Source organism: Corvus cornix, chromosome 3, assembly GCF_000738735.6.
Source record: "Corvus cornix cornix isolate S_Up_H32 chromosome 3, ASM73873v5, whole genome shotgun sequence".
Taxonomy (NCBI): domain Eukaryota; kingdom Metazoa; phylum Chordata; class Aves; order Passeriformes; family Corvidae; genus Corvus; species Corvus cornix.
The window spans coordinates 1,999,432-2,018,088 of NC_047056.1; the positions used below are offsets into that span (position 1 = coordinate 1,999,432).

Sequence of the window (18,657 nt, forward strand, 5' to 3'; positions counted from 1 at the left end):
TAAATCCCAATGGACGGTTAGCAACTGAGTCTTGGATTGGGAGACAGCAAGTTCTTCTGAAGGAAACACAGACATACAAGGCCACACCAGTACAATCCTTCCCAGTTTGCTTTAGATAGTATTCATTTGACACTTCACCTGCACTTTCTTAGGTAGCTTGATTTCTAAAACTTCCAGAGGATGCTGAATACAAAACAACTAACAAGTAAATATGTCAACAACAGAAGCACCTAACTCAGGCTTGCCATTTGATCATGCATCCCTGCTAGAAATCCCTGTTGCACAAAGGAAAAAAAAAAAAAAGAACAAAACTTTGTGGTTTGGTCCATCACCATCTTGTTTGATATAACAAGCACTTTCATTTCTCAGCTGCTGCAAACATTAAACAAGAACCATGAAATCACTCTAGGAAGGGTGGCAGTTACATCTGCACTGCTTTCTTGATGTCAGCTTCTGTGCAGTAACAATGTCAGTGAGTGACCTTTTCATTCACTGTTTTCACTCTTTTGGTCAATATCTGATCTCTATTACACTGTAAATTGAGTTACATTTGTAAGGCTTACATATTTAAGGGCATATCACTCTACATGTTGAAAAGTGAACTTGCACACCTTTCTCTATTACTCATCCACACAATACTTCCAATATCTGTAGACTTGTAATTCTTTTAACTACAGTTCTCTTGTGAATTCTAACTCTGCAGATTCATCCATATAATAAATATACTTTTAGAGAGTGCCAAAATGTATTAAATCTGAATCAAACCAGCAGTAGCTACATGTAGCTTAATTATCGAGATAAATGTTATTTGGGAACAGGTTGCAACAGCAAATGACTTTCAGTATTCTTCCTGTGGATACTGGCTGTGGGCTGAGAGCTAAAAGAGGCTCTACCAACAGGCACCCAGGGAATCTGCAGCGGGCATTTTCTCTTCCTTAAGGCGGAATTACCCATTTCTTAAGGATATCCTGGGCCAAGCTCTCATATTGGCTCTTAGAGTTTTATATGGTCCACAACCCAGACAACTCCCACAGCAGCCCAAGGAGCAGGTGGATGCATTAACCAAAGCCTACACTTGTTCTAGGCAGGTGTTTGCTGTTTTGGCAGGATTTGTTAGATTATCTTGATAATCTAATTTGTGCTATGACTCCAGCAATGACCTAGCAGGGAACAAACCAAAAAGACCAAGCACCGGGACATGCCTACCTGCATCCCCTTTGTCCAGCTCCCTAATGAGGAGCCATTCAGAGCAGTTCCCTCCCACTGACTCTAAACCCTTGCGCAGACCACAGCAAGGCCAGGCCTGATGTACTGAAGCTGAGAACGTAGGTGCATTTACCATTTCCGTACCATTCCAGAGCTTTCTTCCTCACGGAGAATACATTTCCAGTTAAAATACAAACATGCACACATTCTCACACAGACATATTAAATGGGAAAATAACTGCTATTTGTTGGTAAAAGAATTCTCGGCACTGTTTGTAACGCTCAGTGTTTCCTACAGCTCATTCCGAGCTAGGAGGAGTCTTCACTTGCCTGCTGTAAGCGCTCCCTCTGTTGCCGCGCAGAAGAACTACCAGCAAACATGTTCCATCAGCCTGGCATCTTTCTGATCTTCAAGTACTCCATCCTGAGATAACTTTTCTTGCTTATTTTCTCCCCAAGCAACTTCTGTCTTGTCCCAGTCTTCCAAAGTACCAGCGGTATCATTTAGAATAACAACGCGCCTAAGAAAAAGTAAAAACCACTTTTAAATATCTTGCATTTGCCCTAAAAAGCTTTTTACTATTCATATTAAGCATATTGCAGAGCTCACTCACTAATTTCAATGTAGATTAGAAATCCAAAGACTGAGTTGAAAAAAATAAAGGTGATGAAATGAATGACACATAATTTATTTTAATTTAAAAGATTTAAAGGCCAAAATCCCTGCTTGCACTCAAAATAATTTCTGAAACCCGTAACAGCAACAGAATGACAGAGGAGCTGCAGCCACAGAAGTCAAGGGCAGTTTATTGGAGCAAGACACAAAAAGCACAATAGATGAAAATAACCATGTGTGGATGCAGAAAACCTAATTTTCAGAAATTTTGTCTTTCAATTCAAGCACTTCTCTTAGCTAAGTCCAGGCAGATACATGTTAGCTTGTCTGCAGAGTGGTTCCCTGGCACTTGCTGCCCATGTGATTTGCTGCAGCTGTCTGCCCTTGGCTTGGGTTCCTGCTGCCTGGAGAGCTTCTGCCCTTGGGTCTGGCAGTGCAAGAAAAAGCCTCTCTGAAAACTTACAGACCTTGGAACCAAGCAGGACTCTGTTTATTTTTGTGTGTCCTAAGCACTAAGTGCTGAGGTTGCAGGTTGCCCAAGAGTCTGCTCATAGAGGCTCCACTAAAAGCCAAGTGCCTGCAGAGTTCTCTCCATGGAAAGTTACCCAAAGGAGCACTGAATCCAAAGTAATTTGCAGGCTGGAATGGGAGCTAAGTTAAAATTTCAAGTTTCAAAGTTTGTTATTAAAATTTTGTTGTGTTTTCTTTTCTTGCTTATTTCTTCCAATAGCCCAAATCCATCCTTTTTGTGGTGGGCTGAGATAAAAAAAGCCCTCATAAATGAAAATTGTAGTTTTCTAATCCACTGTTGACTGAGACAGTGAATTAATGCAGTGTTAGGACAGCTTTCCAACAGAAAGAAGCAATCATCTGAAAAATCAACTAGCAAGATCATGCTGTATTCATGTATGGTTAACTCTCCCTTTCCCTGCCATAAAGCCCCACAATGATCTTGACTGATTTGTCAGTCAAGCTGTGGAAAAGCTAGTGGTGAAATGAAAATCTAACCTTTTACTTGAAAACATAGATATAAAGAATATTTTTTCCTGTAAATAGAAATGTCCTGGAGTGACAAAATCAAGAAACACTAGAAGACACGGCAACCTGAAAATGATCCCATAAAATGGTCTGAAATATGGCCAGGAAATAAAATAAGAATTAAAAATTGTATCTTAATTAAGCAACAGCAGTCTAAGGAAGAAAACACAGATGAAAGAAAAGGACACATTTTACCACTGGCAGATAATGAGTAAATCTCAGGGGGCTGGAGGTCCTTAAAACATACAGTCTTTTCCAGTGAAATTTCAGAAAATATAACATCTGTGATTTGGGAAGAACAAATCTAATTAACCAATGGGCAGAAACAGGAGAAAGCTATTTTTGAGTAGCTGTTACTCAGCAGGCTATAGGAGATGAGTTAATGAACTAATTTGTGTGTTTGATATCCAGGGATTACATTAGCAATGAGATCTAAGCACCTAGAAATAGAATGTTGCATTACTGAGGTTTTCAACAGCATTGAATGCCCAATTCCTTCCAGGACTCTGGATTCTTTTGGAAAAACCTCAAGTCATACATTTTCATCTGTACACACAGAGATATATTTAAGATTAGCTTGTCAGTTTTCACAACACACAGAACAGCTGAGCTCTCCAATTTCAGTTCCTTTAGGGAAGGGGCCAAGGAAAAACCCAAAAATGGATAAAAACGGACTTAATGCACATGGCTGCCACACCAGCACTTTATAAACACCACGAGAGTCACCAAAAGAACGTGGCAAGGAAGGGCTGCATTCGGTGTGGCGTGTGAACTGTGATATTTCAAATTGCTACAGCACAGCACACAAACTTTTCTACTTTCCTTTCCAAATATCCAAGCAACTCTTCAGCTGTTTTACCAGGGACATGAACAGCTGAAATACAAAACATGGCAGGGCAGGATAACCCCAGTACCGTCTCATCAATTCAGATGTCAGAGTCAAATTCAGAGTCAAAACTGCTAAAGCCTTTAAAAAGTGGTAATAAAAAATAACCCAAACCAAACAATTACAAACATTATAAGCTAATACACTGAAAATATATTTTCTAAATCTGAGAATTTTTTTTTAGGAACTGAAAAAAGTCCCCTCAGGCAGATGATTTTTTATGAAACACCTTTTGCAGCATCAGTTAAATTAAGGTTTTCACGTTAGTGAGGTTTAACACAATCATTAGCAGCTGCCATATAAAAATAAAACAAGAATGGAAACATTTAAAAATATAAATGAGAGAAGGCAGAGATAACTAGGTTATTAATGTCTTAATTAAAGCAACATACTTTGCATGTATTTTAAATATTATAATTTAGTTCAAGCTCCATTGCTCTTTTCCAATAGTGTTACAGAGCTATGGGTTCAGATTCCAGAGCTTTTAATCTCCTATGAAGAAAAAACTGCATTCCTTTAACCCTTCTTGATTGTGGCAATAAACACCTCACATTCCCATTTGGCTGAAGGGAGGATGTCCTTGCACACAGTAACATACTCCATTATCCGTGGATGTATTTTTGGATATGAGGTTTGTATAGAGAGAATGAACAGGCAAACAACTTTCTGGGACATCCTAAGCTATTAAGTACATATGGTAGAATGAAAATAAAATGAATAGAGAAAATAATAGAGCAAGCTCCACTGTGCTGCTCTAAGATAACAAAAACCAGCCCCAAAAGCAAAGCAACATTGCTCAAGACAATGAAAATGCAGAAAAACTTTTCATTATGAGGCATTCTCTAAATTCACCTGAGATTAAATAATCACCAATATTACTTAAAACTAAGGTAACCAGCACTTATTTGGACAGCTGCAGCATCAAACATATTGTGTATATAGTATATTTTCTCTAGGTGGGCACTAAATGTCCTTTGCACTTACAGCTGTGGAAAACCAAGGGAGCAGGGGCTGTGCATTTTAGTGTCTTAAAATACCAATCCAATTCAAGATTTAAAAGCAGAGCCAGTATCCCTTATTCCTACCTATCTCAAAAACTAAGAATTTTTATTTATTCTAGGCCTTTCCCATCTCAGTGTCTGAAAAGGGCAGACATAGGCAGGCAGGCAGGAATCCCTCAGGAACTTCAGCAATAACCTTTGCACAGAAGGGTTGGTAATGCTAACACAAGGCATGTGGGATAAATGTCACAGGTCATCTTAGTTATGTTGATTTTCTCCTGGTTTAGGACAGCTTTGTCATTTCAAAACTCCCAAAAAGGGGTTTTCAAGCATGAACCCTACTGTTATTCCTGGGATAATGAATTCATTGTAGTGCTCCTGACTCTGCTGCAGTGTTCACGGGGGTACAAAAACCAGCTGAAAATGTATCAATCCTTGATTTCTGTAACAACACAGAGGTCACAACCGGTCTGCTCATACCAACTGGAGAAAAAAAAAAAAACCAGCAAACCACTTTTTACATACTGTCAAGTGCTCATTTACCTGAAAAATATTTATTATGTTGTGAAATGCATTAGTGTATATAATGTAGCACTCCTCAGACAGTCCTTACCCAGCACAACCTGCTTTCTCGGTTTCTGATCAAAACACAGAAGGGTTGAAATTGTTAAAATGGTCCCAGCTGATTTATTCAAGCAGGTCCTATTCTGCTTTAGCCTTTCCCATATTAGACTCATAACCATAAAACCACCTAAAAAATAATTTCCAAGTCATGACTCAGGGCTCCTTTATTCCCAACTTATCTACAGCTTTTCCAGTTTAAAAAATCTTTGCCCAAATATAAACCTGGAATTGATCTCAAGGAATCCGCCGGTGGCAAAGTGGCTGTGAGGCGTGTTTAAACTGCCTCCCCAGGAACCAGGACATCGAATTCTGGGATTGCACGCCGCGGGAAAATCATAGAATCCCAGAACAGTTTAGGTGGGAAAGGACCTTAAAGCTCATCCAGTTCCAACCCCCTGCTACGGGCAGGGACACCTCCCACTAGACAAGGTTGCTCCACGCCGTGTCCAACCTGGCCTTGACAGAGACTCAGGTACGTGAAAAAGCGACAGAAAAATGCACAGCAGAACCGAGTCAGGCGGCTGAAAAACCCGGCCTCCACAACAGCCCCGCCTCATCCCCTCCTGGCGACTTCTCCTCCTCCCCTCACCGCAGCCCCCGCCTCATCCCCTCATGGCGACTTCTCCTCCTCCCCTCACCGCGGCCCCGCCTCATCCCCTCATGGCGACTTCTCCTCCTCCCCTCACCGCGGCCCCGCCTCATCCCCTCATGGCGACTTCTCCTCCTCCCCTCACCGCGGCCCCGCCTCACCCGTCACGGCGGCCGCCGTGGTGCACTGTGGGAGCCGCAGTTCCCGCCCACACCTCTCGTGGCGGGACTACACCTCCCAGCAGGCGCGGGCGCGGCCGCCAACGGCGGGGCATGCCGGGAGCCGTAGTCCCGGCGCGCCGCACGCCCGCCCGGCCCCTCCCTCCCCCGGCGCGCACGGAAACCCCGTGCGTGCGGGCGCGGCGCTCTCTCGGGCCGCCGCCGCCATTCCGCGAGCAGCGCGGGCAGCCCGCGCTCCGGCCCAGCCGCCCCGCCCCAGCCGCCCCTGCCCGCCTCGCCATGCAGATCTTCGTGAAGACCCTCACGGGGAAAACCATCACCCTCGAGGTGAGCCGCCGCCGCCGGACCGCGCCGCCCGTGCCTGCCGGTGTTCCGAAACGCGGGGATGTGCCGGGAGGCAGCGGGATGCACCGGGAAAGCCCGGGATGTGTGGGGAAACGCGGCCCTGCCTTGCCTGGGGCGGTTCGGGCCACGCGGTGGAGGCCGGAATGGCCGTGGCAGCACCGGGCGTGTGCCGGGAGCTCCTCGTGCTTTTTCGGCCTATCTGGGCTAATTGAAATGTGCAGCGCGTTTTGATTCTGTTGTTGTGTTTCGTAATAGGTTGAGCCTTCTGATACTATAGAAAATGTAAAAGCGAAGATCCAGGATAAGGAGGGTAGGTTCAATCGGCACTTACTGATTATTAAATATTGATATCAACCCGTATATGTTGTATGTATTACTGTCAGTGCACTCTAGTGGATTGATGTATGCCTTACACAGTTGTAATTTTCTGCAGCAATTTTTGATTTTATTGCAGCCTGTTGTAGCTCACTCCTGTCATTCCTGATTTATCTCACCACTAGGCATCCCTCCGGATCAGCAGCGGCTGATCTTTGCTGGGAAGCAGCTGGAAGATGGACGCACACTGTCCGACTACAACATTCAAAAAGTGAGTAGGAAAGGGTGGACAGAACAGTGCAGTACCCAGGAACTGGCACAGGCAGAGCTGACTGACCTTTTCTTTGCTGACTAAGAAATATTTCTTAATAGATTTAGCCAAATCAAGGGATTGGGCAGTGTTGATGCTGGGAGCTTGGGATGCCACCTTAATAGCAAATAATCCTTTTAGAGCTTTCTTAAGTGCCTGGCACTTCAGATGTACTTTCTCTAGGTAAAAGCAGGAAGCCTGCTTAAATGCTGCACTTGCTTTGAGAAAGCATTTTGAGTCTCTTTCATGTGCTTTACAAACAGGAATCAACCCTTCACCTGGTGCTGAGACTTCGTGGTGGTGCTAAGAAAAGGAAGAAGAAGTCTTACACAACTCCCAAGAAGAACAAGCATAAGAGAAAGAAGGTTAAGCTTGCAGTGCTCAAGTACTACAAGGTAGGCAGAACTAACTCGAGAAGCTTGATGGAGACTCATCTCTCACCAGGGAGGATGTGGAGCCTGTAACTGGTCTGCACAGAGCCTGCTGTATTTAATATTTAAACTCATTCTATTTGCAAACATCCTACGTGTAAAATAAAAGGCACACGATCTATTGCAGCTGAGCCCTTCTGACTTTTATCTCCAAAAGTTCGATGTAGTTACTGTTACAAAAACTATTATGCCAGTGGAAAATACTCAGAATTATTTTTGTTGCTAAGAGGTGGAGAGTGTATGTGAGCCATTGCCTGTTTGTCCTTCCCAGGTGGATGAGAACGGCAAGATCAGCCGCCTGCGCCGGGAGTGCCCCTCGGAGGAGTGTGGCGCCGGAGTCTTCATGGCCAGTCACTTTGACAGACACTACTGTGGCAAGTGCTGTCTGACATACTGCTTCAATAAGCCAGAAGACAAGTAAATGTACCAGACAATAAAAATCTGAGCTTCTGTACGGTTTAAGGATTTATTTTTGTGGCGCTGTGTTTGCTGATCAGTGAGAAAAACCTGTGGACCTTTGGGTGCTGCCTGCCAGCTAGGGTGAAATACTTGGTATAACACCGAAGCAGCAACTTGATTTAAAGAATACTGGGTACCAGTTTTAAAAGGGAAAAAACCAACACCTGAGCTAACCTTAGATGTGGTCTCTTTAACATGAGACAGTTCTGATCTGGAAGAATTGGAAATTCAGAGGTCCAGAGTCAGGTCTGCAAGTGGGTCAGTGCTGGAGAATGGGGTATGGGAGTCCTGGTGACAGAATGCAGAGAACACACTGAAATAGTGCACATCAGCACTGGGAGGGGAGGGCAGAGATGGCTCAGCTGTTTTGGAGCCAAGAGATTGTCATCAGAAATATTTTACCGTGATAGTTTTACACACTTGAAGTGCTTGTAGTTACTCTGGTGGTTTATCCCATCTTCCACTGAGGGAAGCTGGTTGCTTGACATGATAGAGAAGCAGAACATTTCAGATACAAAATGTATCTGAAGTGCTCTGATGTAAAGAACAGCTCCTGTGCATCTCTGGAAGTTCATTTAATGTTAAGAGTTTTTTAAAAGGCCAGCCAGGAATATAATATATGTCCTTTAGTGTTCATGTGTTAAAATGTCTTTAAAAGCCCGGGTCCCAGGAAGTTGTCTGTCGAACTTCTTTTTCTTCGTAACAGATAATTTCATCTCCAATACTGAATTCCAGATTTTTGTCCAAACTCAATCCACAATCCATTCCTGTTTTTATTACCTGAACATCATCTTTATGGTACTTCAGTGATGATAAACATCCTACAAAGAGAAAATGCATGAAAGAGAGGCCACCAGCAGCAGAGCAGAGGAGTGGTTTGGTTTGCCCTTCCTGCAGAATTAATGTTTCACTTTGTGACTACACAAGGAAAGCAGGAAAACGTCGGGATTGTGGGTGTTGGGGTTAATGGAAGTCAGACACCAGCTCTTTTGGACTCTTTCCTACCAGAGTGGATGGTTGGAAAAAGATCTGGGAACAGTACACCAGCATTTGGTGGCTTTCCTCTCCATCCTGGACAGAATTCAGGATTGCCCTAGGATCCTTGGTACTAACTTCCCAGGGGACTAGCAATGTCTAAAAATACTAAACACAAATCCATGTTTTGTGGGAATTCCACTCACCTTTCCAAATGACATCCTTGTTGCGGATTAGCTTAAACTTCATTTTTCTGTCCAGCAGCCCCTTGTGCACTCTGCATCCAGCCACTGGAATTTTGTTTTTTCCTACTGTGACAGAGAAGGTGTCAAGAACAGAAGCTTCTCCTAAAAGTAAAAAATAAAGTTGAAGTCCATAGGAATAACAAACTGGCACAAGGTAGAAGCAGGCTGCATTTTTTTACTTGCCATGCTTTTTAACAAAACAGAAAAGCAGTTACAGGGTAGTATAAAATAGCTGATAAAAGAGGAACACTCCTCTGGGGAATAAACTTGAGGCCACATTCTGAGGCAAAAACATATCAGTCAATGAAAACTCACCTACTGTACTTTCCACCACAGTTGGGGGCAGCCTGCTGTTCAGCTCATCCTTCAAGTCTTCTATGAGTTTGTAGATGATGTTGTGAAGTTTAATTTTTATTCCCTTTCTATCAGCCAGCTTTTTGATACTTTCATTGGCTTTCACACTGAATCCAAGTATTACACCTGATAAATGAAACAACTGTCAAGTGATGACTACAAGAGATGAGTCTTTGAACAGTTAAAGTGAAATTTTGCAGCACAGGGTACATTTTATTCCTCCTTCTCTTTTAAGGGGGGACCGTTTGCCTCACTCACTAGGGCACACGGACTGCTACAAACCTGCTACCGAAATAAATGGCCCAAAAAAGCCCATAGAAAGTCCCTGATGACAGAGCTGGAGGTATCAAAGCAGAAAATAACACACACAGCTCATATAAAGGACACAGATCTCTCGTTCTTGGGCTGGAGAACTAACTTAGCTGTCCAAATAAAGCTAGAAGTGAATTCTAAATGATTCTTGCCCACCTGTGGGCTATGGCAGGTGCACTGACCTCACCCTCTGCAACAGGTGAGAATTACAGGGGATGAACAGCAACAACTGACTCAGTCCTAGATCCAGCTGCCTCCCTGAGCAAAAGGAAATGATTTTCTAACCTGCTTTTCTAGCTCTGCCCTGTGTGAACATCATAAAGCACCCTGAGTGAAGAGTCAGAGTTTAACCTTAACAACTGAGTTTCTGGCAACAGCTTTTCCAGAGTCCTTCCATTTCCATGAGACTTCCAGGCTCCCCTCCTGCACCAGCCTGAGGTTCAAGAAAGCATTTTTAAGATTGACATAAATTTACCTTATTGATGCTGCTAATTTTTATTGAGAAAAGAAAACTTGACTGAGGCCTATCCATTTCAGTAAGTCAGGAATTCCAAAATTGTAAAATGATTTTTAAACACACACCATTAAATGCTTCAGCAAGACTGATATCATTTTCACTGATATCTCCCATTCCAAAGTAGACAACATCGAGTTTACATTCATCCTCACAGTCGTAGCTGTCCAGGATATTCAGAATAGCTTCAACAGATCCATCCACATCACCTGCATGGATAAATGGAAGTACTGCTGACTTTGTGCAAGTCAAAGACACAGAAATACAACTACTGTCAACTCCACACTATGCAACAAAGTCTTTTGACATCTGTCACTGTATTTCGAGTAGTATGTTAAAATTCATCCAAAAAGTCTGTTAATTCCAAAAATAAACTGGATAAATACAGTAGGGCCAGAGACTCTACATCTGCTGTCACTGTCAGGTCAAGTTTCCAGGTTTTCAACTACAGTCACTGCTTGAGTATCACTACATGAGGTTAAACCAAGTTCCTCCTGTCCCACTTTAATATATAATTGTTCTTCTCTATTTTGCTGACGCAAAATGCTTATAGCTTGTATTTTTTATTATTTATATATATAGGGTTTTATATATGTGTATATATATGCTTATATAGGGGTTTATATGTATGGATTTTACTTAGGAGTTCCTGGATAAGTGGGTTGGGCATGTGAAGTTTTCCTGTTGTTCTGGCCCTGCTGGAAGCACGTCCTTCTGCCCACTGGACGCTTTCTGATGCCCCTGCTCTCAGGAGAGCAGTTCAATAATCAGTTTTAAACTGATTAAACTTTTGGTAACAGAAACTGTGTTTAATTTAGAGCTCTGTTTCAGACTGAGCATTTGAGAAGCACAGCATCAAAGGAGCAGCAAACAGACAGGGACAGCACCTTTAACTATTAATGACAGTGTGTTTTCATCCATCTCTGCTCTCTCCTTAGGCCTTGAGAACATCACATGCTTATTGGCCTTGTACAGCGCTGCCTTCCTCTGTCTCCAGGTCAGGTGGGACAGCTTCTGCTGCTTCTTCTCATATTCCAACCTGTGTTCCTTTTGCTTTGCTTCAATAACTTCCAGATCCTTCTTCATCTTCTCCTGTTCTTCAACATAGCTCCTCCAAGCCACAACTTCCTGTGCCCTTTGCTGGGCAGGAAGACAGAAAGATTACCTTTAAAGCACTGCATCAGAATGCTCTGCAATAATGCAGTCTCATCCTTTTGCATCTTCTCTACAGGCTCACTCATTTTCCTTCACTTTTAACTATAGGTTTTGCTGCACAGATGGCACAGAATGAGACAAGAGCTTTTCCTCCCTAAGCTACCACATGACTCAAGGCCTATTTTTACAGTATCCCCGCATTGCAGAAGAGAATTTATTGTTCATTCTTTCATGTGGTGTTTTTCCAGCTCTCGCAACACCTATTTCAAGCTGTATTTTGTGCATTTTCTCTTTGTCAGACAAGAGTTCTCTCTTTCTCAAATTAAAACACTGATCTCCTGAAGTACTGGATTGTTCCAATGGAGATGAGGACACTCCAGCAGGGGAAAGGTGGAAAAAGAAAGAGGCAAAGTGCAAGCCCTCATTCCTCTTCTAGAGCATCTAACTCAGGTCCCTTAATCCCCATGCTCGACCTTTCATGAAATTATCCAGGTGATTTAAAGCTCTCACTTATTTTGTTACTCAGCTCCTTCCCATCCACCTTCCTGCAGTGGGAACTTTCCATTGAACAGTTCTTTCTGTACCTCAGACTCTACTTCAAGGATTTCATCTCCTGCTGAAGGGGATTCCTTCCAGCCCATGATTTCCACAGGGATGCCTGGTGAGGCTGCATCCACAGCTTTGCCATTCTCATCGAACAGGAAACGCACTTTTGCCCAGGTCTTCCCTGCAACCAGAACACAGCCTTTCCTCAGAGTTCCTCTCTGGATGATGGCTGTGGTGAGTGGACTAGTGAAGAGCAGAGGAGAAAAATAACAGACAAAATGCAAGTGATGTTTCTCCCTGTCTTCACGGTCAGTGTAGGCACAACATAACCAGGATGGATTTGTGATCCATCACAGGCAGAATATTCCTGTGATGATTTACTAGAGCACTCACCTAATTTTTAAGTGAGTTAAAAAATCCCAAAATCTGTACTGTACTCTTCATTTCTGCAGATCAATCCAAAATCTGGCATTTGTGAACCCAGGAAGAGAATGATTTTACACATTAAGTGAACCCCCACCCAAAATAAAAAACAAAAAACAACAACCCCAAACAACAAATCCCAACAATTTCCTAGAATTCAGTTCAGTTTTAAAGAGGGCAGAACACACCTCATTCACACAGAACCTGCAAATGGAGGACTAAGATACTTAAGGGTAGAATGTCACGTTACACAAAACTTGTAAAGAATTTTTTATGTATTGACTGTTAACTTCATCATTCCTACTGTTTTAATAACATCTTAAAAAACACATTCTACCATTTTAAACTATTTCCTGTTACAGGATTTCATTTCAGGGATATGATGAATTTTGCCCCATTGGTTTACAACCTCTTGTGTTGCAGAGCAGTATTTCAAGGCTTTAGTTAGAAACCCTGCAAAGAAAGTGCTCCAGCTTTATTTACTGAGGCACAGGTGCCCTGAGCAGCGTGTCTGTGTTGTTACAAAGTGCTTCACTGAAGCCGAAGAGGTGGCAGCTGACTCACCCTTTCCCTTTGTCTTTCCGAGACTCAATGACAGTCCCCTCCACCGGCCCTGTGGCATCTGCCTTCAGTTCCAACATCTCTGCCAGAGCAACAGTTGCCTCTGCCAAAACCATCAGGTTTTCCCCCTGCATGAAACCACACAAAACCACACCAAATAAAGGAAGTGCCCAATCAAAGTGAGATCAGAAGTTGAACCCTTAGTGCCAAATTCCCCCACTGAAATGTGATGACATTTAACACCCAGGCAAGACTTCAGGATATCAGAGACAAAACTGTTGGACTGGATTACCAGAAAAAAAACGAGATATTATTGCTTGCTGGAAGTCTGAGCCTCAAAATACATTTCAGTGTGTTTCAAATAATTCTGGCAAGAGCCAGTAGCACTGAGCTCATGGCAAGGTATCAAATACCAGGAAGAGAAGCATTTTATTTTCCAGCTGCCAAATAAAAATGCATCTCTCTGCACGTATCAGACAGCCATGAACACCATCATTTTTCCTACCACAATCTTACCTTGAGTGCAGAAATATTTACAGCCTGAACATCACCTCCAAACTCTTCACAGACCACATCGTGAGCCAGCAATTCCTTCTTTACTCTTTCAGGATCAGCTTCAGGTTTGTCACATTTATTAATGGCGAGGATAAGAGGAACTAGAAAGAGAACACACAAACTCAGCACCAACCTAACCAAAACCTGCTGCTAGCACCACAGCTGCTAGAAAAGGTTACAGCAAGTTATGGCCACTTAGAACAGATCATCGTCTCACTTGTTGCCTCTTCCCTGAGCAGCCATTGAGATCTGAGCTACCAGGAAGAAGCTGGAGGAGTTATCCATGTAGGGAAGGAAAAAAAAAAACCCAAACAATGAACCCCTGTCTTGGAAATATTTGTATTTTAGGATCTTTATGTATTACTGCAACATTCAGTACATTTTCAAACATCTCAGGGGATGATGAATGGGAGTAGGACAGTTACTCCCCAAGTTCTGTGGATCCCAGTCCAAGGAGGTTTGAGAGGTAAAAGCCAGGTTCCCAAAGCACCCCACACTGTACCTCCTGCGTTCTTGGCGTGCTGGATGGACTCTATGGTTTGCTGCATCACTCCATCTTCTGCTGCCACCACCAGAATCACGATGTCGGTGACGTTGGTGCCTCTCGCCCGCATGGCTGAAAAGGCTGCGTGGCCAGGAGTGTCAAGGAAAGTTATCTTCTCCCCAGAAGGCATGTGCACTGTGAACAAATGGTACGGCTCAAAATCAGCACTTCACCCAGCTTTAGTTGAGGTATTGTACATCAAGCATCACTCCTTTGAGAGCATTCTAATAATAACGACATGTTTTAGGCAGTCAGGCAATTGTTGGCACAGAGATCACAGGTGCTGTTTAAGCCTCAGGAAGGAGGAAGTGTCTTGGGATCCTCCATAATCCAAAACAGTCTAATTTCAACTGTGCAGACAATTCACTTTGAAGTTCCATCAACATAGCTATGACAGGTATCAGCAACAGACATTTTATGTTATGGTTTCCTTTCTCACCATTTATGTGGCACCTTTTTTCCCGAGTGAACTGGCAGCAAGTCAGCCTGCTGTGTGAGATGGAGAGGAAACTGTGTTAGACATGAGCACATGGACTTGGACCATACCAAGAAAAGCCCCAATGTGCTGTGTGATGCCTCCTGCTTCCATCGACGCCACCTGGGTTTTCCGCAGGCTGTCCAGTAAAGTTGTTTTCCCATGGTCAACATGTCCCAGGATGGTGACAACTGGGGGCCGTGGGGTCAGTACTGCTGGGTCTGCAGGAGGTCTGTAATTAGAGCAAAAATGGGGGTTGTAAACGCCAAAAAAAATTCACTGAGCCACAACAGCTAAGAAGAGGCATCTACCAGCACTTGGTGCTTCACAGTTGGGGCTGCCTCCTCCCCGAAGACCTGCAGAAAGACACAGAACTAAAAGAGCCAAAAAGAACAGCTCACAACTTGCCTCTTCACAGCATCTGTGTTTTTTCTTTCCTTTTCCTCTTTCAGTTTTGCTGATTTATACTTCATTCCTGATTTTTGAACAATCATCTTGATGTGGTCTTCATGTAAGATGGAATCTGGTTCTATTGAATCAAGGTTAATGTCTGTGTACAGCAGCACTTCATAAATATGATCTGTGGAAAACATAAACACATTTAACAATTACATCCACAAAAACGTGGGACAAAAACCCACCCAACCCACTTAATTAGGCTTTTTAATTTTTTTTTGTGCTAATAAGTATTATTCACAAGGGAGTTTTCCCTTAGATAGATTTATCTAAAAGTTGCCGTTAATCTACATACTCGCAGAGAAGAACTTTTTGCAGATTTACTGAAAATTACTACTCTGTTAGCTGCTACCATCTTATTTTTCACTCAGATATTCCTAGCTTACTTTTCCACTAACTCCAAAAAAGAAAACAACTGAAACTCATCTAAAGCAAACAGCAAAGGAGCGATTCAAGGAGGAAGGAAATTTGACACATCTGACCATATGCTCCTCTCTTTGGTTGTAGAAACACAGAACATATTACAGTAGTCAAAAACTGCTACAGGGAGCAATGCCAGACAAGTCTTGCCCACTCCCAGTTAATCAAATGACTGTTCTAATGAAACACAAATTGCTCCTGAATCCCAAATTCCTACTGCTACTCTGGATTTTGGGCTGAAGCTCTTCAGCCACGAGTTCTTAACTCACAGGGGTCCAGCTCTTACAAAGCAGGGTGCCATGTTTTCCTTCCAGAATAATTTAGCCCCTGGGAAGCACAGCCATAAGGAGCAGCCCGCATGGATCTGAGGCCCTTCTGCTGGAGGTGGCAGACAGACCTGGCTTCTTCACATTTAGATGTCTGGCCTGGTACTTTGGCTGGCCCGACTTCTTTTCTCTTTAGTCTGCACTGTGTCTCCCAACACTTCCTTGGGGCTGGGTACAACCTCCCTTCCCAAGGGATGGATCAACAACCACTAACTAGGGCCACTTAAGGCCACTGAAGACATCTTTGCCTTTCCCACTGGTGGAAGGGGTGTGGCAGATTTTGCTGTTTCAGACCCCAGAGCAGGCTCTCACCTATGTCTTTGCCCATAGCTTGTGCCAGTTCCTCCACAGTCATCTTCTGCCTTATCTCCACTTCACCTCTAGTCAGGGGAATCTTCTTTTTCTTCTTTTTTGTCTCCTACATGGAATTAGACACATAGATAGGAATACATAAACTAAGAAATAACAAAAACAATATTAAAAAGACAATGCTCTTGAGCCATATGAGGTAAAGACATCTTTTTTACTACAATACCAATTGCAATAAATTAATGACTTGACACATCATAATGAACATTTTAAATGTATAGCACACTACCCTTAATCTTTTTGCATTTTTAATTTTTCAGAACAAGGACAAAAATCAATAAAACCATTTCCATTTTTGTTTGCAATCATTTCCTCCAGTGTCAGCAAAAATTCATTATGCCTAAGTCAGTATTTGAGAGGGAATGGCAAAAAAATTACACATTAAGTACATTTTGTCTTACAGATTTCTAACAACTTCTCTATATTCAAGAATAAAGCACCTTTTTTTTAAAAAAAATTAAATATTCCAACTGAGCTCTTGTACTTCCACACAAACCCAGGGATTACTGGATGTCCTTAATTACCTCCTTTGTGGCTAGATGTCTGCACTGTGATAAGGCAGCGCTGACTGATCTGTCTTTTTGCCAGAGCTGTGGTTGCAGAAGGAGGGACCCCATGGGATGTGCAGAGAACTGCACAGGCTTCCATGGTGCTCCACAAACTTTCCTGGAGGACAGGGCACGCAGCTGCCGGCAGGCACCGCGGAGCTGTACCAGGTTTTCAAACCTCAGCAGCAACTCTCGGTTCATTTCCCCACTGAAAACACAAAGCACACACCAAGATCAGCCTCGAGGCTCAAAGACCCTGTTTCTCAGGATAAAATGAACAGGAACGCAAGGCATATGTTATGTTTCCAAACAGGCTTTTTAACACTAACAAAATTAAACTATTTAGGAGCTGATCCAGTTTTTCCATTTCCTTCCGTGCTTCACCTTTCTCCACTCCCCTACTGCAGACACACAGATCTACTAAGAGCTTACAGATCTTTCATCTTTCTCCACTGATCTTTGATATAAACTACTAATTCCCCCTTCGAGGTTCTTTGACATCTCCTAAACCAACCCCCACATTTGCACTCCTCATGCTATACTGACAGAAATACCCAAGTACCACCTACCTCTCTAAGCAGCAAAACACACCTACAAAATGCCCTTTACCTGAGCATTTCAAGACAAAAGCACCACGGAAAGACCACAGCATGACAGTGACACCATCCTGTGAGGCTGAGCCCTGGCTCAGCAATTCAGCTTCTGTCAGATCATCCCACATCTTCTTTTAACCATCTTAACTTTGGTTTGAGTCATTTTGCCAACTGCCCTGGACAACAGTCTCCTCTCTGAGCTTCTCCTTTTGCTCAGAGCTGCCTATTCTGCACTGGCACAGGCTGCCCAGAGAAGCTGTGGCAGCCCCATCCCTGGAAGTGTCCAAGGCCAGGTTGGACGGGGCTTGGAGCAACCTGGGATAGTGGAAGGTGCCCCTGCCCATGGCAGGGGGTGGCACTGGATGAGCTTTAAGGTCCCTTGCAACCCAAACCCTTCAGTGATTCTGTGATTCTGTCCTGCTCAGAGATGGACTCTCTGTACCTTCCATGTCCCCTCTCACAGGTGTCCTTGTGTCACCTTCCCAGCAGCTCCAAAGGCAGGGAATGCTCTGGGCTCCTCTCAGAATGCCTGTGGGCCCTTTAAAACCTCCCTTGCACCCGGACACCTGCAGAAAGCGAGCACATGACAAACTAACCAACCAAACCCAGCTATTTTGGTGGTTCTTCTAAGCCCAAAGAGAACCTTAAAGGGGCTGAATCGGTAAAACCGAGGGAGCCGCGGAGCTGCCACAAGCCGCTGCACACACACACACAAACAACACAAGAAGACACTGGGCCAGCTCACAGCGGCGAAACCCACGCCAGGCTCTGACTGCGGAAAACCCTTCCCGGCTCCCGGGGCGGGCGAGTGACTCCCGCTGCTCTCCTGCCCATCGTTCTGGCTAATAAATACCTGTCAGCTGCAGCCCGCCCTCCCCGCGAGGGCAGCACCCTTCTCCGAGGCCCCGGGTCCCGGCCTTGACAGCCCGAGGAATGACGGAGGGAATGAGGGAGGAAAGGAATGAAGGAAAGGAAGGAAGCAGGGAAGGGAAAAGACTCCGCGTCCCCTCCGCGCCTCACGCCCGCTGCACCGCTCTCTGCGCACGCGCCGCGAGGGGGCGCGAGGGCACCGCGCAGGCGCAGCTGCGACCCTCGGGCGGCCCGGGCGGGGGGCGGGGCCTCGCCCCACGGGAGGCGGGATATGGAGCCCCTCAGGGGAGGCGGGGCATGGAGCACCTCACGGGAGGCGGGACATGAGCCCCTCAGGGGAGGCGGGACATGGAGTCCCCTCACGGGAGGCGGGATATGGAGCCCCTCAGGGGAGGCGGGACATGGAGCCCCTCAGGG

The 18,657-nt window shown here is 44.2% G+C and overlaps 2 protein-coding genes across 3 annotated transcripts; one reads left to right on the top strand and one right to left on the bottom strand.

Moving 5' to 3' along the window:
• Positions 1-6,320: 6,320 nt before the first annotated feature.
• On the top strand, positions 6,321-8,005 carry RPS27A (ribosomal protein S27a). The gene is made up of 5 exons (XM_039569626.1): positions 6,321-6,466; positions 6,740-6,794; positions 6,985-7,070; positions 7,373-7,504; positions 7,812-8,005. The coding sequence occupies exons 1-5, from the start codon at positions 6,419-6,421 to the stop codon at positions 7,959-7,961; spliced, it is 471 nt and encodes a 156-aa protein (XP_039425560.1). The 5' UTR covers positions 6,321-6,418; the 3' UTR covers positions 7,962-8,005.
• A 550-nt stretch (positions 8,006-8,555) lies between these two features.
• On the bottom strand, positions 8,556-18,429 carry MTIF2 (mitochondrial translational initiation factor 2). 2 transcript variants are annotated; one of them, XM_039569625.1, is made up of 15 exons: positions 18,224-18,429; positions 17,813-17,936; positions 16,754-16,985; positions 16,173-16,278; positions 15,067-15,238; positions 14,730-14,890; positions 14,142-14,318; positions 13,601-13,740; positions 13,088-13,212; positions 12,139-12,343; positions 11,287-11,539; positions 10,468-10,608; positions 9,535-9,699; positions 9,181-9,321; positions 8,556-8,820 (listed from the first exon to the last, which is right to left on the bottom strand). In XM_039569625.1, the coding sequence occupies exons 3-15, from the start codon at positions 16,976-16,978 to the stop codon at positions 8,651-8,653; spliced, it is 2,181 nt and encodes a 726-aa protein (XP_039425559.1). In that variant the 5' UTR covers positions 16,979-16,985; positions 17,813-17,936; positions 18,224-18,429; the 3' UTR covers positions 8,556-8,650. The 2 variants fall into 2 exon arrangements, with proteins under 2 accessions (XP_039425559.1, XP_039425558.1); XM_039569624.1 differs by lacking the exon at positions 17,813-17,936.
• Positions 18,430-18,657: the final 228 nt, after the last annotated feature.

Excerpts from the sequence above, each read along its gene's own strand:
- RPS27A (XM_039569626.1), top strand. The coding sequence starts at position 6,419 with ATGCAGATCTTCGTGAAGACCCTCACGGGGAAAACCATCACCCTCGAG. Across the intron at positions 6,795-6,984 it reads GAAGATCCAGGATAAGGAGG|GCATCCCTCCGGATCAGCAG; the intron begins GTAGGTTCAATC and ends TCTCACCACTAG. Across the intron at positions 7,071-7,372 it reads CCGACTACAACATTCAAAAA|GAATCAACCCTTCACCTGGT; the intron begins GTGAGTAGGAAA and ends CTTTACAAACAG.
- MTIF2 (XM_039569624.1), bottom strand. The coding sequence starts at position 16,978 with ATGAACCGAGAGTTGCTGCTGAGGTTTGAAAACCTGGTACAGCTCCGC. Across the intron at positions 13,213-13,600 it reads TAAATATTTCTGCACTCAAG|GGGGAAAACCTGATGGTTTT; the intron begins GTAAGATTGTGG and ends GGTTTCATGCAG. Across the intron at positions 9,700-10,467 it reads TCTTGCTGAAGCATTTAATG|GTGTAATACTTGGATTCAGT; the intron begins GTGTGTGTTTAA and ends TTCATTTATCAG.